Raw genomic sequence first — 19,974 nt, 5'->3', positions numbered from 1 at the left:
GCCAAGCATCTTAAAGATGCCCTGCTACACAAAACCGTTTTTACTTGTATTTTTTAAAATATGTTAGGTCCATATGTGTTTTGTGTTATGTGGTGAATGTGAAAATGAACTGCTACCTCCTCTGTCAGCTCTAGCCACTGAAAAGAAATAAGCACAGAAATCAGGCCAATTGCAAAAGCTGGTCAGTCTGACATCATGTTGCCTGAGCTCATTACTATTCATGAGCTCGCCCAGTTGCGCTGGGTAAAGGATTCTGACAGCCAGGCTCTCATTGGCTAGCTGTTAGCCACTCAGAGTCAAGCAGCTTAGCTCTTTGAATATTAAGGAGAACTGGCACAAATCGAACTGAGTCTTCCTGCAGGCTTTCTATACCACGCTAGAATGGCTTGAAACAAGGTAACCAAGGCATTGTTTCTACAAAAAATGTTACAGAGTCCATGGTAGAACTTCAGACATTACCACAAAGTAATGAAATGGACTATGGACCATTGTCTGAGCAGACATACTAACTTGTCAAACATAGGTGGAACAAATAAAATGAATCATAGCTGCATGAGATTTAAGATAGCTCATTAGCATTACTTACTGGCACAGCTAAATGGCTAAATGGAGCCATTGTTATTCAATATTTGTGCTTTATCTATGATGACAATACTGCCGTGCAAAGCGAAAGGACCGTAACTCAATTTTGGTCGAAAATGAGTTATTGTCATTTTTGGAATATTAAAGATCTGCTTTGTCATGTGGACAAATATCATGAGTCAATTTTATTGTTTTGGGGAGAAAATTGTGTGCTGTCTTTGCCGTAACTTCAAAAGCCGTAGAGAAGCCAAGGCAGAATATCGTAACATCAGTTAAGCCTACGGTTCTTTGTCTTAGTTTCATGGCGCTTCAGAATGGTTAAGAGTTAAGGTACTCTGTTAATGTGCTGCCCGCGCTGCACGCACACACACACACACACACACACACACACGCGTACGCACACACACACACAGCAGAGGACGACGCACATGTACCTTTGGGAAAAATACCGCTACGCTCGTTAATGTAAGTAGGCTACAATAAAACCTAAAAGTAAATACATATCAATATCCACACACCTGTCTACAGGCATAGGAAGCGATATACTTCAATCTCTGTCTGGGTCCACTCTCGTCCACCGCGCTCTTTACACAAACACAGCTCTACTCTACTCTAAATAGCGAATTTTGACAAACAAGCTAAGACAAAAGCTGTCGATTTGTAGTCTAACTGTTTATCGTTTGCCACAAATCTTGAAATGTGGACACATTCTTGTTATGATAACTGCTGGCTAAACTAACCATCCTCTCTGCAGAGCATCTATGAATGTATTATAAGATCAAAACAAACCAACGTGGCTACTTAATATGCACGTGAATGACGGCATCTTTATGTTCAGGTCTTCATTCTTGCAAGGAGTCTAAATTAGTGCCTCATATCCAAACAGAAGAAGATGCTTTATATGCATTAAAACATCAAAACACGCTCATTCTTAATTCTAATGTCTGTCAGAGTGTGCGAATCAATCATGCGACTGCCTGTGTGGTAGTAAGAGTATGAAATACAGAAAAAAATTTATTGATATATCATTTTCATATGATGTTGATAAATGTGAAGCCATTTGTATCATACTGAGTCCAATAGGATTAATATTGTTTACATTTTAAGTAAAAATTATCATTGTTATCATAACATTGTGCTACAAAATAGAAGTTAAGGTCTTTTGCCTTGGTATGACCGATTGTCATTTTGTGGGCAATGCTAAGGCAGAATACAGTAACTTCCGAAAAAGGGTCAAAGGTCAAATTTTTTTGTAGATAGATTAATACAGGTATACACTACAAAATGTGAAAATTACAATATTATACCTATAACTCAATTGTCAGGACAGTAAGATAACTTTAAAGTAATTTTCCCAATTTCACACTCTGGCGAGTTAAGGTCTTTTGGCTTTGTAGGGCAGAATAGGTAAGGAGGTGGATTAAACAGAAAGTCAGTGTAGTTCTGGAACATATAGTGCCTGATTCTAGACAACAACAAACATTTTGGGACATGAGCAGACTGAAGTCTCAGAAATACGTGAAATGACCACAACCTCTTAACTAGGGCTGCACGATATGAGGGAAATTTCTAATTGTGATTATTTTTACTGATATTGCAATTTGATTTACGATATTGGAGGGAATCATCATTTTCATATCATTATTCTTATTTTCATTGAAAAATATTAAAATTAAAATAATTAAAATGATTATAGTGTGATTTTCTGTACCAAACTACTTTCTTTAGCCTGTAGGATACGAATTGTTGGCTGGGACGTATGCTTTGACACATAAATTGCCTTCAACAAATATTGCGCCCCACCTGCGATTTGGATATTGCACTAGTCCATATTGTGATTTCGATAAAATTGTGATTAATTGTGCAACCCTACTCTTAACTGTGCATTACATGGTGGTAGCAAGTCATGTGTTAAAATTACGTGCCAGCACCAAGGAAACAATGCTAATGGAAAGTCAATTAGGATCCTTTGTCGTGGTGGACATAAGTAGGCTATGTCTGGTTCAACACAGCCCCTTCTCAACGTCAGGTGAGTTGTATAAAGAGCGATAAAGTCTGTGTTGGTAGGAATGGGTCAAACAAACACGGGACTTTTACCCAAGAGGCCGCTGTTCATGTCCCGTGTGGAACCAAAAGTCAACGTTGACTTTTTTGATTAACCTTTTGTTAAATCAAAGGTAAATCAAAATATGTAACACGTAGCCAAGGTAACATACTTAACTTAAGTACTTATTTTGACCCCAAACCATGTTCCTTTCCTAAACCTAACCAAATAGTTGGGTTGCCTAAACCTAAATTGTTTCCGTGGTGGACATGTCATTTTATCACATTACATGACATCTAGACATACAGTAATGCGGTGATAAGAGGTCGTAGTCATTTCAACTATTTCTTTCAGATCAGTTTTGAAAAAAGTGAAGGCCTAATCAATATTTTGGTGGACAAAACCACTTATCAGCAGAGGTGGGTAGAGTAGCCAAAAATTGTACTCAAGTAAAAGTACTGCTATTTCAGAATAATATGACTCAAGTAAAAGTAAAAAGTAGTCATCCAAATAATTACTTGAGTAAGAGTAAAAAAGTACTTGGTGAAAAAACTACTCAAGTACTAAGTAACTGTTGAGTAATGTCTGGTTTATTTTTTTTTAACACAAACATTCAATCAGACAGACAAAAATTCAAAATAATCATCTTTAGGGAAATTATAGTTCATCCAATCCATAAAATAAATTAAAATTAATTAATTAATTACAAAATATCTTAAATTCAAATAATCCAGGTAAATTCAAATACATAAAAAATAAAATCAATAAAATAATAATACATGAAAAAAAAAATAAGCACAAGTAACACAAATTTCCAAACCTTTATACTTTTTTTACCAGGCTCTGCAGGCAGAACTAGAACAAGGTAATGTAGCTGCTGTTTGGCACTTTTACTAAGGTAAACATGCTTTCATTATGAGGCCAGAGGCCTGTACTACGAAGCAAGATTTGGTTTTCTGTATCACGAAGGTGGATCACTTGTTACCGGGTTCAGTCGCCGTGGTAACTCATGCTGGACGCCTAACCTGGTCGGGAGCAGGTTAAGTTGGAGATCAGAGATCAACCGGTGTAAAAGCACCGCCTACTGACCAATCAATACTCGATTGATAACGGGAATCACCGTTCTTAGAAGATCAGGCGGCGGTGTGAGGAGAGAGAGAGAGAGAGAGAGAGAGAGAGAGAGAGAGAGTGCGCTCATACAAAAAACATTTAGAGACCGACAACCCTGTTAACATTCCCTGATGGGTATATTTATGAAATATATAGATTTTAATGGGATTTTAATTACATATGGGCTATTTGTCGGCTTCTTGAGCCGTGTGTCGCCAATGCGCACAGCGGTTTGAATTATGTTTTTTATATTTTTTATTTGCTCTCATAATCGCTTCCACTGCCAGGGTTGCAACTGAAATAATAGGCTAAAGCAACGACAGTTTATGGAAAGCACAAGTGTAATTATGGTCAGATGTTGTGCCTGACTGATGGGGAAGTGATATTGATAAGCGTTGTGATGTAGGCTAGCCTACGCATCTACAGCGTCGCCTATTTATTTCTTTTTGCCAGCTGTCCTCCTGTTTCAGGAAGCAGCGACTGTATTGCGTTTTGTCTGTAAAACCGTGTCTGTGTTCTTCATATTTATGTAGAATTATAGTTTGCTCTTCTTATGTAAAATATGTGGCTATTGGTCATGTTGTGCAAACATCGCCTCTTTTATGTAAACACGCGCCGCTAGATTGGGAAACCCTGAGTTGATTGAACTAGTTGTTAAACACCGTTATATATGTCAGTGGTCGTGACACAGCTTGCGGGACCACGGTTGTTAGGTTAGGTGAAGCCGGGTAACTGAAAGAAATCCAGGACGTGTTGATCTAACCCATCCTGCCGATGAGATTGAGTATGGTCACGTGACGAGACTGCACAACTACGTTTGATTGGTGAAACACAGCCACGTGGTAGAGCCTTTAGCGGAAGTCTCTCTCTCTGTCAAAATAAAACATTAAAATGAGGGAAACGCGGGGGGGATAAAAACACTGACGAGTAGAATACCAAAGAGGTAAAAAGAAAAGTAACGAGCTCATTGTGGCCTAATGTAGCGGAGTAAGAGTACAGTTTCTTCTTCACAAATCTACTCAAGTAAAAGTAAAAAGTATAGTGATTTAAAACTACTCCTGGAAGTATAATTATTTCAAAAACTTACTCAAGTAAATGTAACGGAGTAAATGTAACTCGTTACTACCCACCTCTGCTTTTCAGTTTTCATTATGTGGTGTACAAAACATGCACTACTGTGACAGGTGTGGGAATGTTAGGCCCACAGTAGAAAATGACATGAATTAAACAAAAAGCGTTCATTTCCATGCTTGTAGGTTACCTCTGGCTGCCATCGGTGACAGTAGGGACCATGGTGAGGTTCCCCTCCGGATTGAAAGGCCGCAAAGAGCCGTACCACGTGTTGACCAACGTGAGCTTATGGAAGCCTGCACATTCAACACAACAGCAAGATGAGGCATTTCTTCAGCTTGCAACAGACAGCCAAAAAAAAACAGAGTTAAGAAATTTAGGATCACTCATTTTTCAAGATAAATGGTTACCTCAAAACCCAACAATGCGCCTCCATCTACACTTTACAGCAAGACCTTGGGAGTGTAATTATGCTATACATGCATTCACCTCAAGTTTGTCGTTGACTTGCAAGACATAGGTTAATGAAATGTCTCCTCTCTTTGCAAACACTCATCCTTGTGATATATGAGTCTGTTTATGGGAGTGGCTGAGTCTGTAGGGAGATGGGTTGGGAACTGGAGGGTACTTTTGGAGGGTACCAAAGTGTGGACTGGTAGCTGGAGAGGTGCCAGTTCACACAACTGTCTTTCTTCTTGAGTAAGGCACCGAACCCCTAGTCTCCCATTGCCAGACCCTCCTCCACAACGCTGCGGAGGAGGGTCTGGCTAGTCTACATGGAAAAACGTGCTCTGGTTTATTGGCATTTCTTTAAACCAATCACAATCGTCTTGGGCGGTGCTAAGCGCTGGCGTGCCTCTAAAAAAATTGTCTCGGGAAGGAACTTGTTTTGGTTGAACGTTCAAATGTTGTTTTAATCGTGCAACAGAAAACTCAGATTGGACAGATAGTCTAGCTAGCTGTCTGGATTTACCCTGCAGAGATCTGAGGAGCAGTTAACCATAGTCCTCATAAATCCACCCGAGTTTAAAATTCCAACACAAAGAAAGAGGAAGGTAAAAGACATCCGGCGGAATTATATATATATTATATAATTAGATATAGACTTATTAGTAAGTTATTCCTTGAAAACACATTTCTTAACACAATGATTCCGGTTTCTCATTAGCTGAAGGTTCCCTTATATCCTCATAAAAACAGTCCTTTGATTTGTTTAAATTTCATATATACGTAAAAAACGTTTCAAACACAATATGCTAGCTTTTTTGCAGCTCCACCCACCAGATGCAAATAATTAGACAAAATCTCATTAACATAAATAATATGGAATATTTAAATGAGTTTCCAAAATCATCCTTAGTTTAGCACTGTCCAGTTTGCATGTTAATATTGTAGCATATTTACCTCGCAGAGATCTGAGGAGCAGTTAACCATAGTCCTCATAAATCCCCAGGAGTTTAAAATTCCAAAACACAGAAAGAGGAAGGTAACGGACATCCGGCCAAAATGAAGGACATCTGGCGGAATTTCCTGCGGCACCTGAACAATCCTGGAACTGTCCATTGACAGCTGCTGCCCCGTCACTCTGACATCCCTCCATTTGTGCATTAATAGGTACAGCACATGTGTGTCTATTCCAGGCCTGTGTGTAATTCTTGTGTGTGTCTTCTAATGTGTGAATTGTTTTTAATTTCCCCTGCGGGATTAAGGAGATTAATAAAGTATAAATTATTATTAGTGCAAGTGGATAATTGATAATTTAATGGCATTATCCTACCATTGTTACGGAGATCTTGTATCTTCTGATGTGGGACTGAAATACAGTCTAGGTTGGTGTGTTTCCCTGTCTCAGGCCCACAGAAACTTGAGCCTCTGGATCCTTCCTGCAGCATCTGCTGCTGCATCTCCAGTTCTGAAGAAGACAGGACAACAAAGAGAAAAGAGTTAATGTTCAATTTCTCTGCATGAAGAGTCTTAAGAAAGTGCATACTGTCTTAAGTCACATTATTAAAGGAGACATTTTTAGGTTCATACCTGCATTTTGGGTTTCTACATCCCTACCTTTGCACGGCAGCTGGATTCTCACGATATCATGAGATCATGCGAAAATCACAGGATCACACAGGATTCCTGGCTTTAAGTAATAGGTTTGTGTCTGAACTACCATCTTACCGAACTATACACTATACCGAACAGCTACGGGCGTGGTTTAGGTGTGTGATGGCCAGAACTGTTTGTTCAAAACAACAATGTCTGACGTGATAGACTGATGGTTAATCCATTCACTTGTCAGGTATTTTTGTAAGGTGCCTGCCCTTTTCCACACAGGTTCCAATGATAGTTTCTCAGATAGTTCTGGGTTAACAAACCATCTGGCGTGTAAGGTTACCTGTATCCACCCTCTGTCTAAAACTCTCTTTAAGTCCCCCTCCTGAAAAGCTTGTAAAGAGTGGCTTGGGAGAAAAATATGGCGCGCCTTTGCAAAGGTAGCTCTCAAGCTACGTTGCACAAGCACTGACAAGTGTTCCCTTTACAAATTTCATACCTTGCACGGCAGCTGGATTCTCGTGATATCACGAGATCATGCAAGAATCACAGGATCACGTCACATGAAAATCCATCTTGCCTTGCTTTCAGTAATGTGTTTGTGTCTGAACTTCCAGCTTACCGAAACCAATCGGTGCTTAGAGAGGAGCTACTGGCAGTTAGGGGCATTGTTTACGTGTGTAATGGCCGGGACTGTTTGTTCAAAACGATGTCTGACGTGATAGACAGATCATGATCATTCATCCAATCACTAAGCCCCCCCCTCCCAAAAAGCTTGCGAGAAAAATACGGCTTCATTACAAGTGTGTCTGATGTTTTTGGTAAAGACTCCTTTGGCTAATAAAGCAGAAGAGGATCTAGACTGCTGGTGTGCCATGCCTCTGTCACTGACCGCTCAAATAAGCTTAATTTAAATCATTGTTTTGCCCAAGTAGAGGATGCATACCCGACCTGAGCCTGACGGACAGATATTTAAAAATTTGGGTCGGGATCAGTCACATCAGCGCGATAAGGCATTGAACATTTTAAATTTAAAACAGCTTATTATGTAGGTGTGTTAACGTGTGCTTGTTGCCCAGTGTGCGCTGATGCGCTCATCTGTTGACATTTCCGAATGCCTTCCTACAGTTGCTTAATAAAAGCGTTTTTTCCGCACAAACAAACTTACATTAGTACATTAGTATGAGAAAAAAACGAGATTTGAACTGTGTCAGGCTCGGGTTGGGCTCGGACATAAATATCTTAATGCCTGTCGGGCTGGGGTCGGGTTCGGTTACTGCTCTGCTGGACGCGGGCCGGGCTCGGACAAAAAAATGTGGCCCGATCCGCACTCTATGCCCAAGTTCTCATATATTTTGCAGCATATTCCTGTACTCATTACAAAAGCATGTTTTTGTTAAATTAGACAAAACAATGTCCGAATTCCTGTGGGGAAATAAACCTGTTCACACCCGGAAATCAGACCTGCAACTCCCCAAACGTACGGGTGGGCTAGCCCTACACTGGGCAACCAACATTTGAAAAACCTAATGGATGGGCAGCAGTTCTGACAATGCTTGGAGTTCTTTGGAAAAGGCAGTCTCACAAATTTCGTTACATTCTATGCTACGATCCCACTCTCTCTCCCTTCCACATTTAACACCAATCCAGTCGTGACTAACTCTCTCAAAAGATGGATTGAATTTAGAAAAGACTTTGGACTGCAGAGACCTTCTAATCTTCCAATACTCAACGCAGCTTTTTTTAAACCTCCAAGTACAGGCTCAGCATTCAGAACTTGGTTCAATAATGGCTTAGGAACTAAATTATTATGGATTTGTATGAAGACAGGATTTGCTCATCTTTAACTGAGCTTTGCACAAAATATCACTTATCTAACTTTCGCATCTTTCTTTTTTTTCTAAATGAAAGATTTTGTCAAAAGCAAGTTTTCTCACTACCCCAATGGAAAGGCCGCTCTATGTATAATATTAAACTCTAGAAAGTTAGATTTTCGCTCAACTTGCTCAACATTTCCCCCGCAACACACACACACACACACACACACACACACACACACACACACACAACTGAAAGTCTCCTAACTCCTCTTGCATCCTTTTTCTGACATTTTTTCTTTGTTGATGGTAAAGAAAAAAAAACATTCTCTTCCCTTTCTGTGTTTCATGAGTTGCGTGAGGGTGGGATGACGGTTCAGAGATGCTCTGTTTTGTTTCGTACTGACATTGAAAGATGAAAACATAAATAAAAAGATTTGAGCAAAACTAATTGTGTCAAATCGTATTTCCTTTAAAATATATATTTTCCTCATGTCATGTCAGGTTTCTTTGCTTCTCACCAGACATTTTTGTAACTAACAACCCTATGAAAATAACAGTAATGGTTTGAATGTTAATCAAGATTGATTAATCTGAGTTGGAACAGTGTTGCCATGGCAACTTCAGCATAGTTCTGCTGGGTTTTACGAAGCCAGTACTTTATTTTATCTCAGAAATCTACTTGATTGTTTAAAAATTGGACACCTTAAAAGAAAAATTGAGGTTTAAAAGTTCTATGAACAAATCATCACAATGCAAGTGGCTAGTGGTGTGGTATGTTGGATTTCATTTTGAAGGTTTTTCTCAAATTCTGCCTCCCTCATTGTATGTAAGTGGTGGTGGACAAAACACAGGAACACTTTTCAGTATGATCTAAGGTGTAATTTCCACTGGGGACAGATGGGGACATGCCCCCCACCCACTTTATAAAATCCCGTTTGTGTTCGCCCCACTTTCAAATCCGTTTGATATTATATTATTCCTTGGTGATCAGCCCCTATTTTAAACAATAAAGAAAGTAAGACATCTTTTTCTTATACATAGTTTAGTACTATTCTTTCTGAAAGAATTTATCATAATGATCAACTTAATTATTATTTTATTTATATATATATATATATATATATATATATATATATATATATATATATATAATTTAAGTCTCTAAACTTATGTAGAAATGCAGGAAATGGGATTCAAATAGAAAACATTTCTACTGTGAAAATGCACACAACAATAAGATAACACAAGCAAATAAACCACAGCACGCAATAATAAGAAAACACACGCAACTAAACCACAGCACGCAATAATAAGAAAATACGTAAGGGTTAATGCCCGACGAGGTGTCCATTGTCAGGTATTAATGTACGACGGCGAGGCGTGAACCGTCCGACGCGTCCGACATAATACCTGACAATGGACACCTCGAAGGGCATTAACCCGCTTATACCATGGTCACTTGCCAAATAATATATTTTTAAAACATTAGTTCACATTTTAATTAGTTTTACAATCGAAATCTAAAGTTTATCCAAACAATAACTCCGTTTCCCTGGTTACGCCGGACGGTTTGACTAATACCTGGAACAATCATTCCCATCCATCAGGTTCTTATGCAATGCAAACGTTGTTCTCTCCACCAGGAATTAGGAAGAACCTTAGATACGACTTGCCTCCCTTAGCAACCGGAGATATTTATATAGTCCGCTCAGCTGATAGAACCCTTCAGTTTAGCTACGAGCCAGAAAGCTAACGCTATCCTAGCAAGATCCAAAGTCAATAACATTGTGTACATTTGGCAATCAGTAAAAATAATTTGACAGTATGTTGAACAACAAGACAAGCTAGCTATCCAGCCATGTCATTGTCCCCAAAACAATATAACGACTTTTACGAAGAATTTGATCTGCGTTGTGTAACTTTACTGTCGGCTGCAGCGGCGCAGCCTGAAGCAGCGAGCTGAACAGTGAACGGGATGTGAGATAACGTTATTCGCTGTGAAACAGTCAGTCCAGAGGGCCAGTATAACTTACTTATTGCAGCCTGTGTGTTTTAGCGCCATCCTGTGGTGTTCATTCATTTAGAACAGTAAACGAAGAATTAGCGCCATCCTGTGGTGTTCAGAGGACGAGTTGGAAATAATAAATCCACATTTCCTTATTGATTTAATGTAGCGCATTTAGAACAGTAAACAGTCAGTTTCACCGGAACTCCTTTACTAGGTGTCCTACATCACTTTTTAATGGACACCCTGCAGCCAATCAGAATCGAGTATTCACCCAGACCATGGTATAAACGCAAATAAACCACAGCACGCACTAATAACAAAACACACGCAAATAAACCACAGCACGCGACTATAAGAAAAAACACGCAAATAGCCCACACCACAACGGCAGTGTTTCCAGGGAACACTTTTAAGTGATGCACACGTGCCTCAACCATTGGCATTTCCGGTACATAGACAGACCAACAACAGGACAATTTAAAGAATTTTATTCATCACTAAATTCACTTCTGAGAAAGTTTTAGGCGAGAAATGAACTCTTTAGATTTCGAATATAGGCAGTCTTGCGAAAATCATTGCTAAATTGACAATTTGCTTCAAAGTTTTCGGAATTGAGAAGCTCCATAAAGTGACACGACAGCCAGCTAGCGCCTGTCGGGGCCGCTAGCTCGTCGCTCGGACAGTCGTGCTCGGAGACCCCACTGTAAGCCGGAGGTTTCTCAGACCGCTCTCGTAAATAAAAGGCTTTTATTTTGCCGTTGACAGATCGTTTGTTTAAATATCACAACACATGTCCATCATAAGATTAACGGGAACCTGTGGTTAGCTGCCTTTTCGGAGTTAAACTCCACAAGCCTTCCAGGCTTAACAACCTCGCTGGCTGGGCCGTCTCACACACACACACACACACACACACACACACACACACACACACACACACACACACACACACACACACACACACACACACACACACACACACACACTCATCGGGAGACGTGTTTAAATTATGACATAGGCTATATACATTATATTTAGTATTTAGTTCATACTTTTTTGGTGTGTTTGTTTTCTGATTTATTACAAGTTGAGTTTCAGTCTGTATGATAAATGAACAGTTGTACATAAAGTGGTAACATGCTATGGCATGTTATGTAGACTAAAGGGGAGACACCAACCTTTACAATTTGAATTGATAATTTCCATCTGTTGTCCCTAGGCATTTACATTGCACTACAATAATATAGAAAAGATAATTCCACATAACACTAATAGGGACACCTAGGACACGCCAGTGCATAGGCTTCTTTTTATAATTTAAATTGACTTAAACTAATAAACTAATAGTCAGGATCGCGTTCCTCTCTTTTGAATAAGTTAGGGGTGTTTGAGCTAAACCATAAACAATAAAATCAAAGCTCAATAAGTTTTAGTTTTCAATATTATTGCAATAGTTGTAACATTGTGAGGTTTTCTTGTCCGGAGATTGTTTAAATACAAAGTGGTTATATTGTTGTGGTTTTTAATTCTAGCTGGTATTTTGGAGCCCTGCAGGTAGCCTCTGTGCTGGGGATGTTGCGCAAAACCAGAAATAACGTATTGTCTAAAAGTGTTAACAGCGTTTTCTGTGCTTGTAAACTTGCAAGTTCAATCTTCCAAGAACAACCAGCAAGAACGTTCTCCCCAAGAACACAAGTCCTTTCTTTGCATTCTTGAGATTGAGAAACGCCACATCTCTGCAGCTGCGTGTGCATCACTTAAAAGTGTCCCCTGAAAACACTTCCGTTGTGTTGTGGCCTATTTGCATGTGTTTTCTTATTATTGCATGCTGTGATTTATTTGTGTGTGTTTTCTTATTGTTGCGTGCTGTGGTTTATTTGCGTGCGTTTTCTTATTGTTGAGTGCTGTGGTCTATTTGTGTGCGTTTTCTTAATGTTGCGTGTTGTGGCCTCTCAGGGCCACCGTATTTTTCTGGCGGAGGACCCCCAGACCCCTGCTTTTGCCCACCCCCCCCCCCACAAACACACACACACACTTCTCGAACCAAAGTTATTCCCTTAAGTACAATCCAGTCCAATACAACAACATATACAACTGTGGGCTCACCTTGGAAAGGAATTCATTCATTCAGAACTCATAATTTGTTGTATCCAATTGACATGTATCTATGGAACTATGAGCCTAGCTCTGTCATCCCACACACACACACACACACACACACACACACACACACACACACACACACACACACACTTCTCGAACCAAAGTTACACCCTGAAGTATAATCCAGTTCAATACAACAACATACAACTGTGGGCTCACCTTGGAAAGGAATTCATTCATTCAGAACTCATAATTTCTTATATACAATTTATATGTATAAATGGAACTATGAGCCTAGCTCTGTCATTGCACGCACGCACACATGCACGCGCACGCACACACACACAACATGGGTTTTATTGGGTTTTATTGCTTTTATTGGTAATTGGTAACACAACAACATTGGTTCCACATTATATTGCAATTACTCTGGTCATAGAACTAATGACCAGAGCTACGTAAATATACTTTGATATTGATATCCTAACCAAACTGGATAAACAAGATTATGGCATGCCAATCAGCAAATGAGAATATAAACGTGAAGTCTGAATATACGGAATCAAAGTCAGAATATATTCAATAAAAACGATGATGAATGTAGTCCGTACGGATGTTGATGCTACAACAAGTGTGACATTATGAGTGAGTAGGGTTGGGCATCGCTTTGATTTTAACAATTCTGATTTCAATTCCGATTCTTCCTTTTGATTCCAGTTTCATCGATTCTCGATTCCGATTCTTTGAGAGGTGGAGTTGAAACGGGTCACATGCTTATTTTAGTAGTTAGTTAATAGTTTAGTTTATTGTTTTACACATATACAAATACTACAGATTACTATACACATAATCAATCAAAAGATGGTGACGGAGAGATGCAGAAAAACCTAAGAGGGGCTTAATCTGGTCATTCTCCAATACATATCTACTCAATTAAAAAAAAAAAAAAACCCCCCCAAAAAAAAAAATTTTTTTTTTTTTTAAAAAAAAAAAAATTTTTTTCATATTTTTGTACTGCACAGCTCTCTCTCACTGCTGTAGATCCTCTTTTCACCTGTTTTAGCTACAGAGTGAGACCTCTTTTCTTCTTCTTCTTCTGTACTACCTTTGATTGCACTCGCACATGCTCAGTAGCTCAGATGTAGAGCATGTCAGCTAGCTAGCTCCATAGAAGTAAAAGAAAGGCTGTTTCTCCAACTTCAGTCAGTTACAAGTAGGGTTGGGTATCGTTTGGTTTTTTTTCAATTCCGGTGCTAAATCGATACTTTTAAAACGGTGCCGGTGCCTAAACGGTGCCTGAACCGGTACTTTTCAATAAAGTTAAAAAAAAAAGAAGAAGAAAAAACAACAGTCTGACTTGTTTATTGCTAAGGCCATGGTCAAAATTAAAGATTTAATAATAATGTAATAACTATAACAATAACTTATTTCACCAGTATATTGCTGTTGAACCCCAGATGGGAAAAGGGTATTTTACAATTACTGTGAATGCACCACGAGGCTACCTGTTTTAAGTGAATGCACCGTCTGTGTTGTTTAATTCCGACAATGGCAGCTGCAAGTGAACGCACCGTCTGTGTTGTTTAATTCCGACAACGGCAGCTGCAAGTGAACGCACCGTCTGTGTTGTTTAATTCCGACCATATAAACATACTGTATATCTATGAATTCCGACAACGGCAGCTGCTGCGCTGCATTGCAGACTGTTACATCCCGCTGTTGAAGTCCTCCACAGTGAAATACAGTCACACTTTACACTGTTTAACGTTAGCTGTCAGCATTTTACCGGTGTTTAATCCAGCTGCTAGCTAAAGGTAGGCTAACGTTACATACTGTCAGGTGTAGTGTAAAGTCAAGCACCGAAATGAGGCACCGAAACTTTTGTTCTTATTCGGTCTCGTTACTACCGTTTACGTCGGCACCGGTTCCCTATTGGCACCGAGTTTCGGTACCCAACCCTAGTTACAAGGCAGGATTAGCTGGGAGACTTCTAAATGAGGGCGCACATGTAAGTAGTTCTTTTGTAGATTATGGTGAACTTGTGTGTGTTGTAGCAGTGCTTTGCTATTGAGAACGAGGTATCATGCTAGTGTTAGCATTAGCGTTAGCATGCTAATGCTAACGCTACGAGCTAACGGTTGCGGTTAGCCAGCTCATTTCGGATTGTGACGTCACAGTCCGAGCCGATTTTGAACAGCTCACTAGGAGACTGAAGGCAGGACACATTCAGAAACCTGTATCTCACTCAAAACAGCATGGATGGATTTTTTTCAAAGTTTGTATGTGTGTGGAAGCACCAGAGACACAAAAGAACACCCCAAATACCAGAAAAAGTGTTTTTTTCATAATATGGGCACTTTAAAGCTTACTCTTAAATGTGGAGACGGTGTCTGCCTCCGAACCAAAACTGGGATCTGGTTCCAGAGGAGTGGAGATAAAGCATTCCATATCACCGAACCTCTGTAATTTAAACCAAACTGAAGTCAAAATGTTCGACAGGTAACAGTAAAAGAAGAGTTCGTTATAGAATTTCACAAATAAGAGAAACACTTTATTCTGATTCAGTGGTAATGATTTACAGTTTTACCGTGCTTATTCAACGTAAAATAAAGCCACACTTTAGAGCGCCGCTCACTCTGCTCTATCCAACACTTGGCACGTGTTAACTTGGAACCGATGATCGGATTCGAAACGATGCCAATAAAGAAACAATTCCATGGGATCCATCCCTCCATCGCTGGGCAGCAGCTCCAGCAGGGGACCCCAAACTTCCCTTCTCGAGCCACATTAACCAGCTCTAACTGGGGGATCCCGAGGCGCTCCCAGGCCAGGGTGATATACTCCCTCCACCTAGTCCTGGGTCTTACCCTAGGCCTTCTCCTAGCTCCTTTCATTATATATATATATATATATATATATATATATATATAGATATAGATATAGATATAGATATAGATAGATATATAGGTTTAATTCCATATATTCCAAAAATGTTGACTTTCATTCCATATACTAGAACTAAACACATTTTATATAAATTGCTGAACTGCATGCCATAATCTCTCTCTCTATATATATATATATATATATATATACACATATATATACATACATACATACATACAGTACAGGCCAAAAGTTTGGACACACCTTCTCATTCAATGTGTTTCTTTATTTTCATGACTATTTACGTTGTAGATTCTCACTGAAGGCATCAAAACTATGAATGAACACATATGGAATTATGTACTTAACAAAAAAGTGTGAAACAACTGAAAACATGTCTTATATTTTAGATTCCTCAAAGTAGCCACCCTTTGCTTTTTTGATAACTCTGCAAACCCTTGGTGTTCTCTCAATGAGCTTCATGAGGTAGTCACCTGAAATGGTTTTCACTTCACAGGTGTGCTTTGTCAGGGGTTAATTAGTGGAATTTTTTCCCTTATTAATAAAAAGCAAAGGGTGGCTACTGTGGAAGAATCTAAAATATAAGACATGTTTTCAGTTATTTCACACACTTTTTGTTAAGCACATAATTCCATATGTGTTCATTTATAGTTTTGATGCCTTCAGTGAGAATCTACAATGTAAATAGTCATGAAAAAAAAGAAACACAATGAAACATTGAGAGAGAAGGGTGTCCAAACTTTATGTTTATCGTGTATATATATATATATATATATATATATATATATATATATATATATATATATATATATATATATCATCCATGAAACAGGTGTATTAAGGTGTATACTGTGTGATTATAATGTTACTATTAGTGAATGGACCATATTCATTTGGCATCTTCAGTGCAGCCAATTTTCTAAATGCCCTTTATGATGAACCCAGAGCTGGCTCGAATGTGTCATCCATTTGTACAAAAATTCCTTTGCTATATTTTTTTCAGGCTTTAATATGTTAGTGTGTGTGTGTGTGTGTGTGTGTGTGTGTGTGTGTGTGTGTGTGTGTGTGTGTGTGTGTGTGTGTGTGTGTGTGTGTGTGTCTGTGTGTGTCTGTGACTCACTGATGTTGGGTCTGTTAATGGTCAGGCGATCAGTCTCCTCCAGCAAGCGAGGGCTCAGGCTGGTCAACATCCGGTCAATACTCTTGACCACATCCATTGGGCCGTTCACCACCTAAAACACACAGAGCGTCTTAGCAGCGGCAACACTCATCCACTCTGCCCTGCTGAACACAGTCGTCAAAGCTGAAAAGGTACATTTCAAAAAACGGCCATTCAAGTGCCACAGTGCCTTTCAGCAACATAACTGTTTGCCAGAGTGTGTACACACAGTTGAGGCCACACACATACACACACACACACACACACACACACACACACACACACACACACACACACACACACACACACACACACACACACACACACACACAGATTGGCCTATATTGATGGGTACAATTGTGGCTTCTGCCATTGTCTGTTTATAAGAGCCGAGCCTTGGAGATAGAGCTGGGGGCAGAGCGAGGGAGGTTTGTGGATGAGTACAACCACGGTTTTGAGCAGAGTGCTGCTCTTCCATTGAGTCTGGGGCTGAGGTGGCCTTGGAGCGCTGAGAGGCCTGGGAGGGAGGGGGAGCCAAGCGCTGAGAGAAACAACACTTGTCATGAGGCAACCTCATCAAACTGTGCACACATCAGTTAGTGCAGAGGCAGAAGTGACAAAAAAAGACTTGGTAATGGTGTTGGGAGAGAAAGCAATGTACTTTAACTGTTGACTGGCTTAGAGCTTGGTTTCCTGTCTGAATTCTGTTTTGGATCCGAAATTCAGAATGTGAAAATTGGACGATTTATGCCTTAATCAATACATATAGATGCTACCATAGCATCTGTCAGCTCTGTTCTGCTATTCTTGTGGTAACTTCATCATTCCGGTGCTGATGATGAGCTGTTACAATAGTGTATCCATAGAAGCATACTGCCCTCTAGTGCTTTAAAGCAGAAATATCTATCTATCTATCTATCTATCTATCTATCTATCTATCTATCTATCTATCTATCTATCTATCTATCTATCTATCTATCTGCTAGGATACAGTTATAGCACTTATTTTAAGGCGTAGAGCAGAGATCTTCAACAGGGGGTCCGGGACCACTAGGGGGTCCTCAGAGTCACTGCCGGGGGGCCTCCAAATTTTTCTTTTTTTTTTTTAAATTAAAAAAATGTCTTTACATGTATCCAACATATTATTAGCAAGCATAAATCCCCACTGATGATGGGCTTACATGCCTATAGTTAACACTGTCACTAAGGTAGCCATCCACAGATACAGTTAATCCCAAAGGGTTCACTGTGCCACATTTATGTTGAGAATTTAAATATTATTTTTTCAAAATCATGCCAACAATAATTATTTTGATAGCGTAGTATTCTATGCACTAAAAATGTAGGTATAAAGGCTTTAGGCCACCCTACACATTATTGTAGGCCCAGTTTAATATCCAACTTCATTTTATACAATATATGTAGTATATCCGTCTCTCTCTCAGTTAAGGGGTCCTTGGCTTAAAAAATGTTGAAGACCCCTGGCGTAGAGACATAAAATTGGACCTTTCCTGTTGTAATCTGTCTCTTTTACAGCCAACAACGCGATGGAAGTGCAACACTACAGTACATCGCTGGAGCACCCCTTTCAGAAAACCCTTTTCTATATAAAGTAACAATTATAGGATATATACAACAAAAAGCTTAGAAATAAAAGCTCTCAAGCCAGTGCCTTCCAGACAAAATAAATATCAAAAAGATGAACTTGAAATATGAACTAAAACAGGCCTGCATTGCCTTGATTGACAGCGAATGTAAGCAGTATCCAAAGAGTTGTGAAAGGGTGTTGAGATTATGGGCATTGAAAGTAATCCCAGTATACAGGAGGAGCAGTTTTTCAACTTCTTGGGTAAAAGAAGAAATACTTGTAAACGTATCATTTTAATTTAATTTGGATAACTTGTAGTGCCTTTATGATTTAAAAATCTATTCCTTTGAAGATTTTTAAATTGGGTTTTTGACTGTCTCTAAGAGCTAGACCGACTGGATCATGGCTATTAAAATACATTGTGTTGTATGCCTGTAGAATAGCCTATTTAACTGTAAATGTAGTGTAATATAATTTTTTTCTCCTGGAGAAATTATCAAAATTGATATCATTTCTAAATCTATGATATTTCAGATGTAAATACAATACACAAACTGCACATATTTGCAAACTCTACATGCATCTACATGAAGGATTGGGCATCAACAACCGGATCCAACTTGGAATCGTTTAAAAAATTACAATTCCATTGGAATCGTTTTTTTATTGGAATCTCTCAGAAATTTGGCCTACGTCCAAAATGCCATACTAACATGCTATTTAGTAGCTAAAACAGTATGTGAGATTTTTTTGAATGTCCGAAACCTTAGTGTGAAACCAATGCTACATGAATTCCATACCATTTCCTGTAAAATATTACAGTATTCAATGCTGGACACTACGCCGACATAATACCCCACTATGCAATGCGGTAGTAACGACAACGTTCATAACGGACAGCAACCAAGGAGCTCTGTAACGTCAATAACGCTCTAATTTACTGATGGTCTAGTTATTTACTTCTCTGAGTAATTTACAAGTAAGCGTTATCTGGTGATGCTGCTAGAGCCGAGGTCGAGATGGGATACCATGGTTACGCATCTTCAACCGCAAGGAGGATATCAGGAAGTGATGTTGAAAATGACTGATTTCCGACGCAACCTTGGTTTCAAATACGTTCATCGGTTCCACATTAAACACGTGCAAGTTTGGGTTTCCGTGGCAGGCCGCCATCCTTCCTGGCGTTTGTTGTTTTGCAGCCACGGAGCACAGTAAGCGCAGCTCTAAAGTGTGGCTTTATTTTAACGTTGAAAAATCAGAATAAAATGTTCCTCTTATCTGTGAAATTATATAATATATTATATTTGAACTTACACATGTTCCACCAAAACAAGTTCCTTTCCGAGGCTATACTGCAGAGGCACCGTGGCTCCGTCCGGCCCCCCCTAAGACAATTGTGATTGGTTTAAAAAAATGCCAATAAACCAGAGCACGTTTTTCTCCCAATCCAGAATGCTGAGTGGACTAGCCAGATCCTCCTCTGCAGCACTGTGAAATAAGGTCTGGCAATGCAAGACTGATCATTTTAATGAAATG

The 19,974-nt window shown here is 39.3% G+C and overlaps 1 protein-coding gene across 2 annotated transcripts in view; it reads right to left on the bottom strand.

Annotated features, from left to right (window-relative positions):
* adgrd2 (adhesion G protein-coupled receptor D2) overlaps window positions 1-19,974 on the bottom strand; it is a 78,792-nt gene that overhangs the window by 36,545 nt on the left and 22,273 nt on the right. For both annotated transcript variants that reach the window (XM_039804373.1, XM_039804374.1), the window contains exons 8-10: window positions 16,812-16,923; window positions 6,585-6,719; window positions 4,998-5,103 (exon numbers count right to left, since the gene is read on the bottom strand). In XM_039804373.1, coding sequence (XP_039660307.1) covers window positions 4,998-5,103; window positions 6,585-6,719; window positions 16,812-16,923 — 353 coding nt within the window. The remainder of the gene's footprint in view (window positions 1-4,997; window positions 5,104-6,584; window positions 6,720-16,811; window positions 16,924-19,974) is intronic.

This window comes from Perca fluviatilis, chromosome 6 (genome assembly GCF_010015445.1).
Source record: "Perca fluviatilis chromosome 6, GENO_Pfluv_1.0, whole genome shotgun sequence".
Taxonomy (NCBI): Eukaryota; Metazoa; Chordata; class Actinopteri; order Perciformes; family Percidae; genus Perca; species Perca fluviatilis.
Note: the sequence above shows the minus strand (reverse complement) of the source record. Positions and strands in the feature narration are given on the sequence as shown.